General features: G+C 40.1%; 1 protein-coding gene across 3 annotated transcripts in view; it reads right to left on the bottom strand.

The window, feature by feature from the left end:
- Positions 1-16,246, bottom strand: part of kif21a (kinesin family member 21A) — a 158,612-nt gene that overhangs the window by 115,627 nt on the left and 26,739 nt on the right. For all 3 annotated transcript variants that reach the window (XM_072562125.1, XM_072562127.1, XM_072562126.1), the window contains exons 2-4: positions 13,275-13,497; positions 12,635-12,817; positions 11,592-11,741 (exon numbers count right to left, since the gene is read on the bottom strand). In XM_072562125.1, coding sequence (XP_072418226.1) covers positions 11,592-11,741; positions 12,635-12,817; positions 13,275-13,497 — 556 coding nt within the window. The remainder of the gene's footprint in view (positions 1-11,591; positions 11,742-12,634; positions 12,818-13,274; positions 13,498-16,246) is intronic.

The raw sequence follows: 16,246 nt of genomic DNA, 5'->3' as shown, positions 1-16,246 counted from the left end.
TTAGCAATTCAATGAGTGCAGCTGCCACACTGCTAAAATTTGGAATGAATTTTTGATAAAATCCATTCAATCCCAGGAACCGTAGTATGCTCTTTTTGTCAATGGTATGCAGAGCTGCCCATATTACTTTTGTTCTTGCATCCCGTGGGGCCCTTTATCGATATCCAATAACATTGCTTAGGAAGGTGACCTAGGCTTTGGGAAATTCACATTTAGCCAGGTTTAATCACCAAGCCTTCCTTCCACAGTCAATCAAAAAAGTCTGATAATTGTTGCAAATATTCCTTCCACATGTGACTGAAAACCACCAGGTCATTTATATATATAAATACAATTGTGTAATCTGGCAATGACCTTATTGGTTAATCTTTGAAATGTGGCTGGCACATTTTTCGTACCAAACAGCACAACTTTAAACTTATACAGTGCGTTCAGTGTTAGGAAAGCCAAAATTGCTTTTGCTCTTTCTGACAAAGGTATCCTCTGAGCAAGTCCAAGTGGCTCGTCCTACCTTTTCAACACAGTCTTCCAAAGGCAAAATCAAACATGCATCAGTCTTTGAATTTGCAATAGCCCACACATAACCACTGAGCACCACCTGGTTTTGACACCATTACAGTTTCAGTTACTATAACTCACTTCGATTGTCATCTTGGACCATGCATTTAATGTCCTTTTGAGCCTGTGCCAACTTAACAGGGTTATGCCTGCAAGGATGTTGCTTAATCAGAACAGCATCTCCTATATCCAGATCATGCATAGTTAGATTAGTACTTTCCAGCCTATTTTGACACATCTCCTCATGTTATAGTAATAACTCGTTCAGGTATTTCGATTTTCCGCTGGAAAGTAACTCAATAATTTATCCTAATTTTTGACAACTTCCTCATTGTCCAATTCGAAATCCTGAACTTGGTTCTTCACTGTGTTGTAACCAATAACAGTCTCCTTTGGCTTCCCTTCCCTGTGAAAATACCTTTTGAGCATATTCACATGATACAGATTCCATTCTGTCTGGAGTCTTTATCAAACAGTTCACCTCACTTAATTTCCTTCCGCTTTAAAAGGTTCACTTATCACTGGTAGTAACACTAACACCTCATCCCTGATAGCAAAATTGCAAGTTTTTGATTTCTTGTAAGCTTCCTATTTCATTTAATGTTGTGATACTTTTAAATGCTGTGTAGCCAACTCTCTTGCTCTATTTAATTGTTCCCTAAAATTTGACACAGTCCAAATATGTGGTCTGAATTCTGACTTACCAATTTTCCCTTAATCAATTTTAGTGGTCCTCTCACTTCATGCCCAAAAACAATTCAAATGCACAAACACAATTTGCTTATCCCAATCATCTGGATAGCCATGACTATAAGCCCTCAATATATATTTTTTGGGGGGGCGGGGGGGCTGCGGGAGAGAAGAGAAGGAGGATGTGAGCGGGGGTTATGGCAAGAAATGAAAAGGTACACAGGAGGTAAGCATGTAGGCAGGAGGGTTTAAGTTCAAGGCAGACTATGCAGGAAGCAAAAATCGTTGTGAACAAATATGATTTGGTAGCCATCACGGAGACATGGTCGTAAAATGGTCATGACTGGGAATTAAATATCCAGGGCTATTTGGAAGGATAGATAGGAATGCAGGGGAGGTGCATTCTGGTAGCTGATTTTCAAGGACGACATCAGGGTGGTGCTGAGAGATGATATCAGTTCGATGGAGCGAGGTTGAATCCATTTGGGTGGAAATTCGGAATTCCAAGATGAAAAGCTCAATGATAGGCATAATCTATAGGCCAAAAGGAGAAAGGACTGTAGATGCTGGAGATCAGAGCTGAAAAACATGTTGCTGGAAAGCACAGCAGGTCAGGCAGCATCCAAGGAGCAGGAGAATCGACATTTCTTCAGGAATGAGGAAGGTATGCCAAGCAGGCACTCCCTCCGCAACTCCCTCGTCAGGTCCACACCCCCCACCAACCCAACCCCCACTCCCGGCACGTTCCCCTGCAACTGCAAGAAATGCGAAACTTGTGCCCACACTCCCCCCTCACTTCCCTCCAAGGTCCCAAGGGATCCTTCCATAACCGTCAGAAATTCACCTGCACCTCCACACACATTATTTACTGCATCTGCCGCACCCGATGTGGCCTCCTCTACATTGAGGAGACAGGCCGCCTACTTGCAGAACATTTCACCTCTGGGACACCTGCACCAACCAACCCAACCGCCCCATGGCTAAACACTTTTAACTCCCCCCTCCCACTCCACCAAGGACATGCAGGTCCTTGGCCTCCTCCATCGCCAGTCCATGGCAACACGACGCCTGAAGGAACAGTGCCTCATCTTCCGCTTAGGAACCCTCCAACCACAAGGGACGAATGCAGATTTCTCCAGCTTCCTCATTTCCCCTCCCTCCACCTTATCTCAGTCCCAACCCTCAGACTCAGCACTGCCTTCTTGACCTGCAATCTTCTTCCTGACCTCTCCGGCCTATCACCCTCACCTTAACCTCCTTCCACCTATCGCATTCCCAATGCCCCTTGCCCAAGTCCCTCCTCCCTACCTTTTATCTTAGCCTGCTTGGCATACCTTCCTCATTCCTGAAGAAGGGCTTATGCCCAAAACGTCAATTCTCTTGCTCCTTGGATGCTGCCTGACTTGCTGCGCTGTTCCAGCAACACATTTTTCAGCTTCATACTCTATAGGCTGCCAAATAATATCACATCAGGGTTGGCAATAAACAAGGACATAATTAATGCCTGCAAAAATGGTACGGCTGTTATCAAGGGAAATTTTAATCTGCACGTAGATTGGTCGAACCAACTTGGTCAAGGGAGCCTTGAGGAGTTCGTTGAGTGTATCCGTGATAGTTTTCTTGAACAGCATGTAATGGAACCGATGAGGTAGCAAGCTATCGCAGATCTGGTCCAATGTAAGGAGACAGGAATAACTGATTTCCTCAGACAGGGATCCTCTTGGAAGGAGTGACCACAGGATGGTTGAATTTCAAATACAGCTGGATAGTGTGAAAATAAAATCCCATACCAGGGTCCTGTGCTTGCATAAGCGGGACTACGATAGAATGAGGAAGGACCTGGCTAAAGTAGACATGGAACAGAGACTTTATGGGTAACAGTTGACGAGCAGTAAATGGCCTTCAAAGAAATTTTTTGAAGTGCTCAACAAAAGTATATTCCAGTGAGAAGGAAGGACTGTAAGAGGAGGGGTAATCTGCCATGGATGTCTAAGGAAATAAGGCAGGCGATCAAAGTGAAAGAGAATGCATACGAAGTGGTCAAAAGCAGCAGGAATCTAGAAGATTGGCAAAATCTTAAAGGTCAATAGGAAGTTACAAAAAGAGCTATAAAGAAAAGAAAGACAGAGTGTGAGAAAAAACTAGCACAGAATATAAAGACAAACAACAAAAAAATTCTATAAATATAGAAAACAAAGTAGAGTGACTAAAGTAAATGTTGGTCCTTTAAAGAAGGGGCAGTTAGTTATGAGATATGATGAAACGGCTGAGGCATTGAACAAGTACTTTGCATCGGTCCTCACAGTGGAGGATATTATCAACATGCCAGTAAGTGATGAAGAGACGAAGGTATGTGAGGACCTGGAAGCAATTATTATTAAAGGAAGAGCTAGTGTTGGGTAAGCTAATGGAGAGAAGTCTCCTGGCCCTGATGGAATGCATCCCAGGGTACTAAAAGAAATGGCGGGAGAAATAGGAGGTGGACTGGCGGTAATTTTCCAAAACTCGCCGGACTCCGGGGCAGTCCCAACAGATTGGAAAGTCGCAAATGTGACACCACTGTTTAAAAAGGGAAGTAGACAAAAAGATAGGGAATTATACACTTAACCTCTGTAGTGGGGAAGATATTTGAGTCCATTATCAATGGAAGAAATAGCAGGGCATCTCGAAAGAAATTGTCCCATTGTACAGATGCAGCATGGGTTTATGAAGGGCAAGTCATGCTTCACAAATCTTCTGGAATTCTATTAAGACATTTCAAGCAAGGTGGACAATAGGGACCCAATGGATGTGGTGTACCTGGATTTCCAAAAGGCCTTTGACAAGGTATCGCACAGGAGGGTGTTGCGTAAGATAAGGATGCATGATGTTAGGGGTAGTGTATTAGCATGGATAGAGGATTGGTTGACTGACAGGAAGCAAAGAGTTGGGATAAATTAGTGCTATGTTGGCTGGCAATCAGTGACTGGTGGCATACCTCAGGGATCGGTGTTGGGACCACAATTATTTACAATTTATATAGATGATTTGGAGTTCTGGACCATGTGTATGGTGTCAAAATTTGCCAATGACACTAAGCTGAGTGGCAGAGTCAAGTTTGCAGAGGACTGTGAAACTTTGCAGAGGAACATAGATATATTGCGTGAGTGGCCAAAGGTTTAGCAAGGTGGAATACAATATTAGTAAATGTGAAGTCATACATTTTGGTAAGAGTAACAGCAAAACAGATGCTTACTTGAATAGTAAAAAGTTGCAGCATGCTGAGTTGCAGAGGGACCTGGGTGTCCTTGTGTATGAATCGCAGAAGATTGGTCTGCAGGTACAAAAGTGAATGGGTAGGCAAAAGGAATTTTGTCCTTCATTGCTAAAGGGGTTGAGTTTAAAACAGAGGTAATGTCACAGCTGCACAAGGTGCTGATGAGGCCACACCTGGACTACTGTGTGCAGATTTGGTCTCCTTACTTAAGAAAACATGTCCTGGCACTGGAGGGGCTACAGAGGAGGTTCACTAGGTTGATTATGGAGTTGATGGGGTTGGCTTATGAGGAGAGACTGAGTAGATTGGGATTATATTCATTGGAATTCAGAAGAATGAGGGGAATCTTACAGAAACATATAAAATTATGAAGGGAATTGATAAAATAGAGATAGGATGTTTCCACTGGTAGATGAAAATAGGACAAGAGGGCATGGCCTCAAGATAAGAGGAAGCATATTTAGAACTGAACAGAGAAGAAACTTCTTCACCCAGAGGGTTGTTAATCAATGGAATTCCTTGCCCAGGGAGGTAGGTGACACTACTTCAGTATTCAGTTTTAAAGCCATATTTGAAAAATATGGAATTCAGGGATATGGTGAAAATGCAGATAAGTGGAGCTGAGACCACGAAAAGATTAGCCACAATCTTATTGAGTGGTGGAGCAGGCTCGAAGGGTTGGATGGCCTGCTCCTGCTCAGAGTTCTTATCTTCCTAACATGGTCTTTAAGTGTCTAATACCACATTTCTAGTACTCTCTGTGATTCTGGATGGTACACAGTAGATTGGAATTGTTTTATTCCTAAACTGTCCATTACTTCCTTGAATAATTTCGATGTGAAGTTTGACCCTTGGTCTGACTGTATCTCTGTGGGTAGTTGTATTTCGCGAAAAATTTGGATCATTCCTCTCTCAATCTTTTTAGCTGTAACACTGCATAATGAAATGGCCTCTGGAAGTCTCGTGGACACATCCATTATTATTAATAAGCACTGATTCCCACTTTTTGCTTGAGATAGAGGTCCTATGCAAACAATTAAGACTCTAGAAAAAAATTCCTCAAATGCAGGAATAGGTATTAAAGGTGTAGGCTTTATTACTGCCCATGGTCTTCCAATTACCTGGCATGTACGATATGTGTGGCAAAATTAAAATGACATCCTTGTGCAGTTCAGGCTAGTAAAAGTGTTTTTGTATTTTAGCTCGAGTTTTTCTCACTCCTAAATGATCCCCGAGAGGTAGCTTGTGCGCTACCCAAAACACTTCCTTCCCATAACCCACTGGCAATACAACTTGATGAACTTCTGTACATTTCTCATCTGCTTGAACATGATGGTCTCCATTCCCTCATTAAGACATCATTTTTAAGATAACATCATTCAGGGATACATTTGGATTCTTTTTCTGTGTATGTGTTTTGACACAATTGCTTTAAATTTTCATCTTTCTGCTGTAACTCCGTTAAATTTAGCTGCGCTCAAGGTGTCTGCTGTGTCATCTATCTGCTCCTGGCTTGTCTCCACCATCTGATCAAACAGGGTCTTTGCTCATTCCACTTCAATTTTGTTATTTGTACTCTTTGATCTCTCCTGATTCAACTGGTGACTTTGTGACCTCGATAATACAGTCTGGAAAAATCCCAGGTGTGTCCTGCAATAGTTCAGCTGCCTGAGTTTCCACTGGCTTTTCAACAAGTAGGGAGCACTCCTACCTGTGAACCAACTATACCATTAGCAAGGATAAACTGTATACCTGGAGCTCAGTTTGTCCAGTACTTCTCTGGACACCCTAACCTTACTTTACATAATTGAGCGCTTCTTGTCTCACCGTGAATTCCCATTACTAGTATTTTTTTCTGGCAATAGTCCTTCAAAAGGTACATATCTCCTGATCTTTCAGCATCATAGATGGAGAGGATCCTATATCACTCAATATGGTAACATCTTTACCTGCTGCACCTGGACTATGCGAGTAAAGTTTACCTTCGCAGGTACATGGTTTAAGATGATTTGGTACTTTCTCCTTCACCAACCTCTGACCAGCTTATACATTTCAGTATGGCATTCCAGCCTCCACTCCAACAAAATTCACTGGTTTACCCTGTTTTTCTACATTTGGCTTCCCAGTACTTTTCCTAACCCACCAACACTGATTTCATGTTGCCTACTTCATTGCAGTGAGAACACTAGAGCTTTTAACTTCCCTGTACCTTTACCCTGTGGTAAAAGCTATCCTTATGATCTTCACTGAGATCTACCTTTCCCTTTCCACATGAGGATTTCTCTTTTCCCCAATTTCTATCCCTCACGGATTGAAATTGATTTTGGAAGCCAAACTTTGATTTATGGACCAACTCAATCATCAGCCATTTCAGCTGCTCATCTTGCTGTTTTAACTCTGCTCTTCCATGAATTCTCCCCACTTCAGGAAGTGAATTTTTGAACTCCTGCTGAAGTGCCAACTTCTGAAGTTCAAACTCCCTTTCTTTCTCTCTCTTCTCTTTTTCATTTCGTTCTGCTAGTGCAATTCACTCTTTCCTCTGCTTTTAAACGTAATTCAAACTGTTTCATTTCTGTTGCCCTTTCCTTATCTTTTGCCTCTAACTCAAGCAGCTTCATTTTCAACTGAATTTTAGCCATCTCTAAAAGATTCTAATGGCATTTCCAGCAAATTTAAATACTGAGCTATTATTGTAATCTCTCCTTTCCTCACGAAGGCGGCAGCTCCAACCTTAGTTTGGCTGCTAAATCTAGCAGCTTGACCTTAACCACCTTTTGCAAAACCCCGCCCAAGGTCACTTTTTCCACCCCTAGAAAACTTTTGGTGACTGAAGGAGCCATTACTATCCCAAGCATTGTTTAAACCAACCAAATTTAACACCTGGAATAAAAGACACTAACAATACCACTCGCTGTCTTAGAGTCCGAGTCCAACAATCCTAATCCCAATTTGGAACTATGGAACAAATCCCGCCAAAAGCCCGCAATCTGTTATAGGTCAGGCCAGACCCTCTCAAAACATTTGAAGAAAGCAGCCCAGACCCTAACTTAGCTAGTTGTTTTAAGCAGATATCATGTGGATATTCCAGGAGGGATGTTGTGGTTAAACCATGTAGTTTTAAACAAACAGAATTTATTGACACGATTACGAATGAAACAAACAAAAGAACAGAATACTGAACTTAATGAATCTGAAAACCCAACAGATAATCCCAACTTCATGATGCTATTCCAAATACTTGCAACATCCCCCTAAACACCCCTTGGCACAAAAAGAGAGGAGTCAGAGTGCGAGAGGGTCAGCATAGATCTACTTCTCTTGATCCAGCAACTTCACAATTGCCTGACTGCTTTAAATAAATAGCCAGACTGCCAAAAAACAAACCAAACCCAAGGAAAGCGGAATTGGGAGGACTGGCCACACCCCATTCATTGTATAAGTGGTTTTTTTGAAACTTAAAAGCCTTTTTTTCCTGAGGCAGTATCTGTTAGCTATAATAAAATTGGCCCTAAAAACATCCAAGCCCAGACTTTTCGGAACCTGGGTCTTTATGACTTCTCTGGAAGAAAAAACCAAGGACAACATAACTTTGTTAAAGGAGTAGCATCACTACACTGGCATCGAAGGTGGTCTACCAGATGGGTTTCTTGGGATAAGTGGACTGACTTGGGGGGGTGGGGTGTCATTGAATCAGTAAATTTGTTTCCTCGAGTTCAGAAGAATGAGGTAACTTTCGGAAACAACTCTCAGAAACCTATAAAAAGTCTAAGCGAATTAAACATGGTGGATACAGGAAGCATGTTCCCAATAGTGAGAGTGTCCAGAACCAGGGGTTGCAGTCTGAGGATACAGGGTCGACCACTTTGAATGGAGAGGAGAGAAATTTGTTCACCGAGGATGTTTAGCCTGTGGAGTTCAATACCACAGAAAGCTGTCAAGATCAAAATACAGAATCTTCTCAAAAGGGGTTTGATATAGTGCTAAAGAGATCAAAGGCTATGGGGAGAAAGCAGGAACAGAGTCCAGAGTTGAAAGATGAGACAAGATTGTACTGACAAACAGGAAGTAAATAATTGAATATTTGACTGGTGCTGCTGTTTTCAGCTGAAAAAAGAAATGTAGAAAATAAAAGCAGAAATAGGCCAATCAGCTGTTCAAGCCTAGACCAGGATTCTAGACCTTGGCTGAGCATCTCCTCGATGTTACTTTCTTGCACTATCACCAAATCCATTAAATTATCTTTTGTTGCCAGAAAACTATTGAATTCTTTCTTGAACCTGTTGTCATGATCAAGGTCACACAGCCATCTCGGGTAGAGAATTCTAATGATTCACCACTCTTCAAATGAATAAATTCCTCCCAATCTTAAATTGTCTACCCCTCACCCTGAGATTTATGTCCTAGCTTGAGGCATCAGTCAGGAGAAACATCTAATGTCCACTATGTCACAACATGTACGAATATCCTAAGTTTCAATGAAATCACTTCTCATTCTTCACACTCTGGAAAATAGGGTTTTTTCCAACTCTCCTCATTGGACAATTCAGTCATAAGGATTAATCTGATGAACCTCCTCACCCCAACTCTCAGGTGCACTAAATTACTGATGGCTCAGAGGTTTGTCACTAGACCAGAGAGCTTTTAGGGTTTTTCCTGAACCTGAACTCCAATGGATTCCAAGGACCTCCCAGTCCTAACTGCAGAGCTTACTCCAGCAGCAACTTTTCAGTATGGAGTCTACTCCCTCCCTACTCAAAGACCTGACTTTACTAGTTACCCAAAATTACCAACTTTCGCATTTGTTGACTCCAACTAACTAAAACTAGCTGTACAGTAACCTTTGAACTTCTTTAAGATTTTGAGAACGTCATTCATAAGTTCCATTGTTTATACGAGACAGAATGAATGTTGTACCACTGCAGCACCATGTTCCATGAATGTTATGATTCGCCACCTAACCTCTCCACAGCTGCCAGCTCAGAATGCAGGCAGTATGAAAGGATACCAAAACAAAAGTGGATTTCAGCATATATAACATTAAAAATAAAATTACAAAATTAGTTGCCAAAATTTCTAGAAACACAGATTTAAAAATCTTCCACAACAGTCGAAGGTGTTCCCTTTGTCTCGTTCGTAGTTAACACCATTTGCAGCCTCTATATTGTGTAACACTTATAAAATTTAGTTAAGTGCTTAATCTTTCTAAACATAACTCCAATGTATTCAGCTGGCTGAACTCAAACTATCCAGATTAGGATGAATGCTTCTTCATTCAACTAACTTATTTTTGTCTGTTCTCAGCAACTTAGCAAATGTACCAAGCGGACATTTATTGAGTCATACAGACCAGGAAAGGTCAAGTTCAACTCATTGTCTTTGGTGAGTTTGTTATTTTCAGCATTACAATTGGTATCATTGTTTCTAGACTAAAGGCAAAAATGTCAGGATTTCTGTTCCCTTTTGCTTTCCAATGAGCACCACTGCAGACAGAGAAATATTCTGAAGTAGATTTTAACCTCAAAGTTATTTTAGGAATGTGACACTAGAAGCACTTCAAAAAGCATAAGCTATCCACTAAATATATAACTGTACAACACTGTCAGATGTAGAATGCAGGACAAAAGGTGAATGATCCAGGTGGACAAAGTTCTAAAATATAAACCTATTGCATGTAAAATGTTTAACAGTTTATACAGACATTGGATATTTTGGTCATTACATTTAGAGGCTGTGACATGAACAAACGAGTTTTCATTCTGAACATTCTGGATGGTAGGACTCTGACCCTCTGTGCCCTCAGACAGTGGTTCAGCTTATGGTCCAGGTAGAATGGGATATTCAGTATCAGGATATCAGTGTTTGGTGGTGGAGGAGGAGAGTCTGAAATTGGTCTTTATGTTATTGAAGGTTTCTGCGCGAGGTTTCTTAGGTTGTACGATGAATCACAGATTGCTAGCCTCAATTACATTCTCTCCACAACAATTGCTATCATCACTGCTGAGTATTGGTGCTGACCTTTCAGTATGCAATCAAATGGAACTCGAGAGCAAGGTGTCGGAGAGTGGGATATTAGACCTCAGAAGTTCACGAGGAGCCTGTCAATAAGGTATTGACTCAAATGCTCTTTTTTAAACTATTCAAATGTGAACTTGAACAAAGAACAAATGCCTGCAACCTGGGTGTGATATGTTGTGCTGCAAGATCTTCTAACATTAAAACTGCCTGCTTCCATCTCCAACATTTGTCTGACTTTGAGTGCCCCAGTGCATGAATCACAAATTTAGTATACAGCTGCAGCAAGTAATTAGGAAAGCTAATGGTATGTATTAGTTCCCCTCATAATAAAGTAAGTTCAAAAGTAGTGGTGCTTTGCTTCAGTTGCATGAGACATTGGTGCAAACTTATCAGGAACACGGTCCAATATTGGTCTCTTTATTTAAGGAAGGATGTAAATGATTGCAAGTATGGTGACTCAGTGATTAGCACTATAGCCTCACAGCGCCAGGTACCTGAGGTCAATTCCAGTCTCGAGTCCACTGTGTGGAGTTTGCACATTCTCCCCATGTCTGTGTGGGTTTCCTCCAGTTGCTCTGGTTTCCTCCCACAATCCAAAGATGTGCAGGTTAGGCAAATTGACCACGCTAAATTGCCGACAGTGTTCAGGGAGGTGTAGGTTTGATGCATTAGTCAGGGGTAAATGTTAAGTAAAGGGTAGGGGAATGGGTATGGTTGGGTTACTCTTTGGAGGGTCAATGTGGACTGTTGGGCCAAAGGGCCTGTTTCCACAATGTTGGGTTTCTTTGATTCTAAAAAATGATGGACATCTAATATTTTCTAATCACAAACTATGACTGGGGTAGTAAGGGATGGGAGAAGAGTTGCATCTAGAGTTGAGGGTCTTTCTCTGTTTCTTGAAGTGGCAGAGGGCAATTGAGCAATGTATTTTAAAAGTTAAATGCTCCATATTGCAATGTTTCAAATAAAATTCTGCTAAATCTGTATAAAGTTTGGTGACAGAAAAAGGGCACTCAGACATAAATTGCCCAAGCATTCTTAATCACATTTTTGATTTAACTCCAAATCTTACCTCAGCTTCTGAGCTAATGGTGCGAGTTGTTACTCCCACAGTGTAAATTCCTCCACTTGCATCTTCATGGATCTTAATGTTTGATTTTTTGTGTCTTGCCTCAAGGTCACGGATTGAATCAAACAGGTCAAGAATTTCTTCATTATAAAGCTGAAAGAAAAATCATAAAAGTGAGCCAATGTACAACTTCAGAGTTTACAAATGGAAGTAGTTTATAAAACAATGCATCGATCAGAAACATACTTACTACATTATATGGGATCTATCAATTGATAAAACTGATAAATTAATTAAAATTTGACAAGATGAGTTAAGTCAACTGTGTTAAACTCAAGTTTAGCATTGGTTTTAAGGAATTAAAAAACTCTCAAGACAAAAGGAAAACTTACAGTTACAAGGAATTCCAGTTTTGAAAATACAATCCTTATTCCCCCAATGGATAAATAGTCTTTCAGCTTTAAGTATCCAACTCTATTGCAACCTTGTCTTTATTTTGACTACTGTTGTTTTGAACCCTCCCATTTCTCTAATCTATACAAATACCTTATCTACTCCTTGTATCATATCTTTAATTAGTCTGTTTTCACAACCTTCTACCTTCACCTGTGTTTCTCAAACTTAAGCCAATCTCTATTTTCATATTGGTTGGATGCTCACTCAATTTATTTTAAGCAATCTAAATTTGCAACACATTCGACTTATTCATTTCAAAAACATGCAAGACATGTTAGAATACTTGAATTTACAGACTTTCATTCCTACTTCTAGAACACCACTTACTACTAAATTAAACTTGTATCCAATTATGCAAAGCAATGCAGACAGTCATCATGTTAACTATAGCTAGATGCAATTCTATATGATATAGGACACTTTCCAACATTGCTTAGCTAATTAAAGTAACATGAATGGGATGAAAAAAAAAATCAGCGATATGGCATTTCTGGCACAGCTATTAATGGGGTATGCTGAAACCTTGCTAAATATAGGTGAAATTGAGTACAGCTATTTTGACCCTCAAATAATGACTCTAAACTACACACCTCAAGAAACTGAGCATTAACTTTGAACTCTGGTGCTGGCAACCCACGTTCAACAGCAACTCGTTTTCGCTCTTCAATACCATAGTAAAGATGTTTGACAGCTCGTGGAATAATGCCCTGTTCAATTTCAGTGATGTTGACATCAAATCCAGTCCCCATGGTGTATGTCTTCCCAGAGCCAGTCTGTAAAAAAGATCAAATGTGTATTTTACAATACCAATAATAATGTTGTTTTGTTTGTGCTTCTGAAGTTGTTTTAACTTTTAGTGTTTCAAAAGCAAAAGTTTACTTTCTTCCCATTTCTCATCACTACATGATTTACAGCTGTCAACCAAATCGGATTGCAAGATTTAGATTCTGCAATTAGTCACTAAGGAGATTCTCATGAATGAATTTGGGATCTTTCCAGTGTGCTTTGCTCTTTGAGAAACATCAGAACTCTGCTCAATATCACTTGCTCAAATATTTGAAGGACAAGATTGAACCAGGAGATGAGATGCGGCATCTAAGCTCTCTCCAATAGCTTAGTACTTCAACAAATTCTTTATTTATAGCATTTATAGTTTGACATTTTTTCTTTAAAATATTGTGAATATAAAATACCCTAAATGTAAACTTTATATAGTAGGACAACACTCACCTGACCATATGCCAAAACAGTGGCATTGTAACCTTCCAAGCAACCGTCAATAAGCTTTTCAACACACTTCATATAGATCTCGTCCTGCTGAGTGTCCATGTCATAAACAAAATCAAACGTAAATGCTTTATCTTTTCCAAGAACAACCTGGGGTTCTCCAGGTATAACTGAGGTGCAAATATGACATCCCTCAATTTTCTCTTTAGCGAGTTGTGGACGAATTCTGTACAGAAAAGGGAAGGGAGGGATTGTAAGTTCAACGTCCAATTGAATCAAGGGTTTTAAAACTTCACAGGATAATGTTGCACACATGACGTTTCGATACATGCGACTTCCAAAAGATTGCTGTAATGTCTATTTGCTTAACTTTACAGTTCATAATCCATGACGTAATTTTAGTGCATCAGAAATACAAACTAATTCTGTACTTGAACCAGAACTGCTGCACGAAGGATTTAATTTGCAAACACTTTTAGAAAACATTTTTGAGCTGTAAAAAAGTGAACTTAATCTGTAATTTGTAGACTTCGCCATCTTGAGCAGAAAAAAATATTCTTTCATTTACTCATCACCTCCTATCTTGGGGATAAAAAAAAACCTTTGCTACTCACTTTAACTTATGGCCCCTCATGCTTTGTTAAATCTCCATGGTGACCCCTCAACCTCCAATGCTCCATTGAAAAAAGTTCCAGCCTATCCATACAACTCAAACTCTCCATTCCTAGCAACATCCTGGTAAACTTTATCACAGAGGGACTTGGGATACTTGTGCACGAAACAGAAAGCTAGCACACAGACGCAGAAAATAATCAACAAGATTTAAGAATGTTGGCCCTTAACTCAAGGGGGTTGGAGTATAAAAAGTAGAGAAGTCTTACTGCAACTGTGGTGCTGGTGAATTTCACATCTGGAATACTGACAGCAGTTTAGGTCCCCTTGTTAAGGAAAGATATTATTTCATTGAAGGCAGCTCAGAGATGTTTGACTAAGATCCCTGATGCAGAGCAATTTCTTTTGAGCAAAGGTTAAACATTGTAGGTTCTACTCATTGGAGTTTATAAGAAAGAGATGGTGATCTCATTGAAACATAAAATTCTTAAGATCCTGACAGCATAAATGCTGAGAGGATACTTCCCTTCATGACAGTCTAAGATCACAGGACATTACCTCAGAAGTAAGGGGCACAAATTTAAGGCTGAGATAGAGTCATTACAGTTTATAGAGATGTACTGCACAGAAACAGACCCTTCAATCCAACTTGTTCACGCAAACCAGATATCCTAACCTAATCGCGTCCTGTTTGCCAGCACTTGGCCCATATCCCTCGAAACCCTTCCTATTCAAGTACCCATCCAGATGCCTTTTAAATGCAGTAATTGTACCAGCCTCCACCAATTCCTCTGACAGTTTATTCCATACATGCACCACCCTCGGTCCTTTTTATATCTTTCCCCTATCACCCTAAACCTCTGATTTGCTTTTCCAAAATGCAGCATCTCACATTTATCTAAATTAAACTCCATCTGCCATTCCTCTGCCCGTTGGCCCATCTGATCAAGATCATGTTGTACTGAGGTAACCTTCTTGGATGTCCACTGCATCTCCAATTTTAATGTCATCTGCAAACTTACCAATTATACTTACTATGTTCACATCCAAATTATTTATATAAATGAAGAAAAGTGAGGAGGAATTTCTTTTCTCAGAAGGTTAAGAAGTGTCCTTGGAACTCCTTGCGACAGAGATATGTGGGGCAGAGTCCCTGTGTATATTTAAGACTGAGGTAGATAAATACTTATCAGTAGGTTATGGGGAAAGGACACGAAAGTTGATGTGAGGAGTGCCAGACCAGTCATGATCCTACTGAATGGTGAAGGAGGCTTGAAGAGCTGAATGGCCTACTCCTGTTCCTATTTATTATGAACTTAAGAGTGGAGTAAGTGTAATGAATTGCATATTTATTAATCATATTTGTTGCATTAATTTATAGACAAAAATCTTCCCTTTTAAAAAAAAAGTCCAAATTAGATCTGTCATTCATCTTTAAGTCTAGAAGATGTCAACTCAGCATACTTTACACCACACAATGCAAATTATATCCACTACTCTTGCCAAAATCCAAGATGATAACGTGTAATGTACACTGTTGCTTTCCACCTTTGCCTAAGAGATTCATTAACAATACATACCACAAAATCTCAACCTAGTGAATGTTTGCTTACATACAGCATGGCTGAGCTGCACTCAATATTCAAGCGTACAGCATAGTTTAACAAGGTCAAAAAGCAAATAAAAGTAAAGATGATAGAAATTAAATAAATGAAATAAGTTGACAGAGACTTTTTTTTTGCAAGATTAAACTGACAATTGATAACCTACGTACTAACTGGTAATTCCAACAACTAGAAACAGAAAACAAGCAATCTTTTTCTTTAACAGACGGTCTGCAAAGCATTAATTTTAAGAATGCAGAGCTTCTCCTCCAGGGATATCCTCGAAGAAATGCCATCCCGATTGCTGGTTTCTTACTTTGGTTATCATCTTTGCTAACCTAGCATCCTTTTACTTGGGGTGAGAAACACTTGGAGACTTCAGAGGGACCATGAGGTGTGAGCCTGACTGCCAGTAGATCATCCACTGCCCCTCTACTTGCACTCACTTGGGACTACATCCAGAAAGATGTAATGCGTGAAAACTGAGATACAGCGCTTGGTGCTAAAGTTCCAAAAGCAGGACATCACACTTCTCCAGCTGATGACACTTGCTGCGCATTTTGTTGTCCAAGGTATGCTTACTGTTTTCTGGCTAGCCTGAATCTTCGCATAGGTCTAATGATAAGGCTATCAGCACTTGCTGTTATTCAGTAACTCAGTCTGCAATGTTTGGTACATAAATGTGCAATGAGAGGCTGAGAAATTGCTGTCTGATTTCCTGCTCCTACACTTTTTTTATTACCAGTATCTCATCATGGT

This window comes from Chiloscyllium punctatum, chromosome 44 (genome assembly GCF_047496795.1).
Source record: "Chiloscyllium punctatum isolate Juve2018m chromosome 44, sChiPun1.3, whole genome shotgun sequence".
In the NCBI taxonomy this organism is placed as follows: domain Eukaryota; kingdom Metazoa; phylum Chordata; class Chondrichthyes; order Orectolobiformes; family Hemiscylliidae; genus Chiloscyllium; species Chiloscyllium punctatum.
The sequence above is the reverse complement of the archived record's forward strand: the minus strand, read 5'-3'. Positions and strand labels throughout refer to the sequence as shown.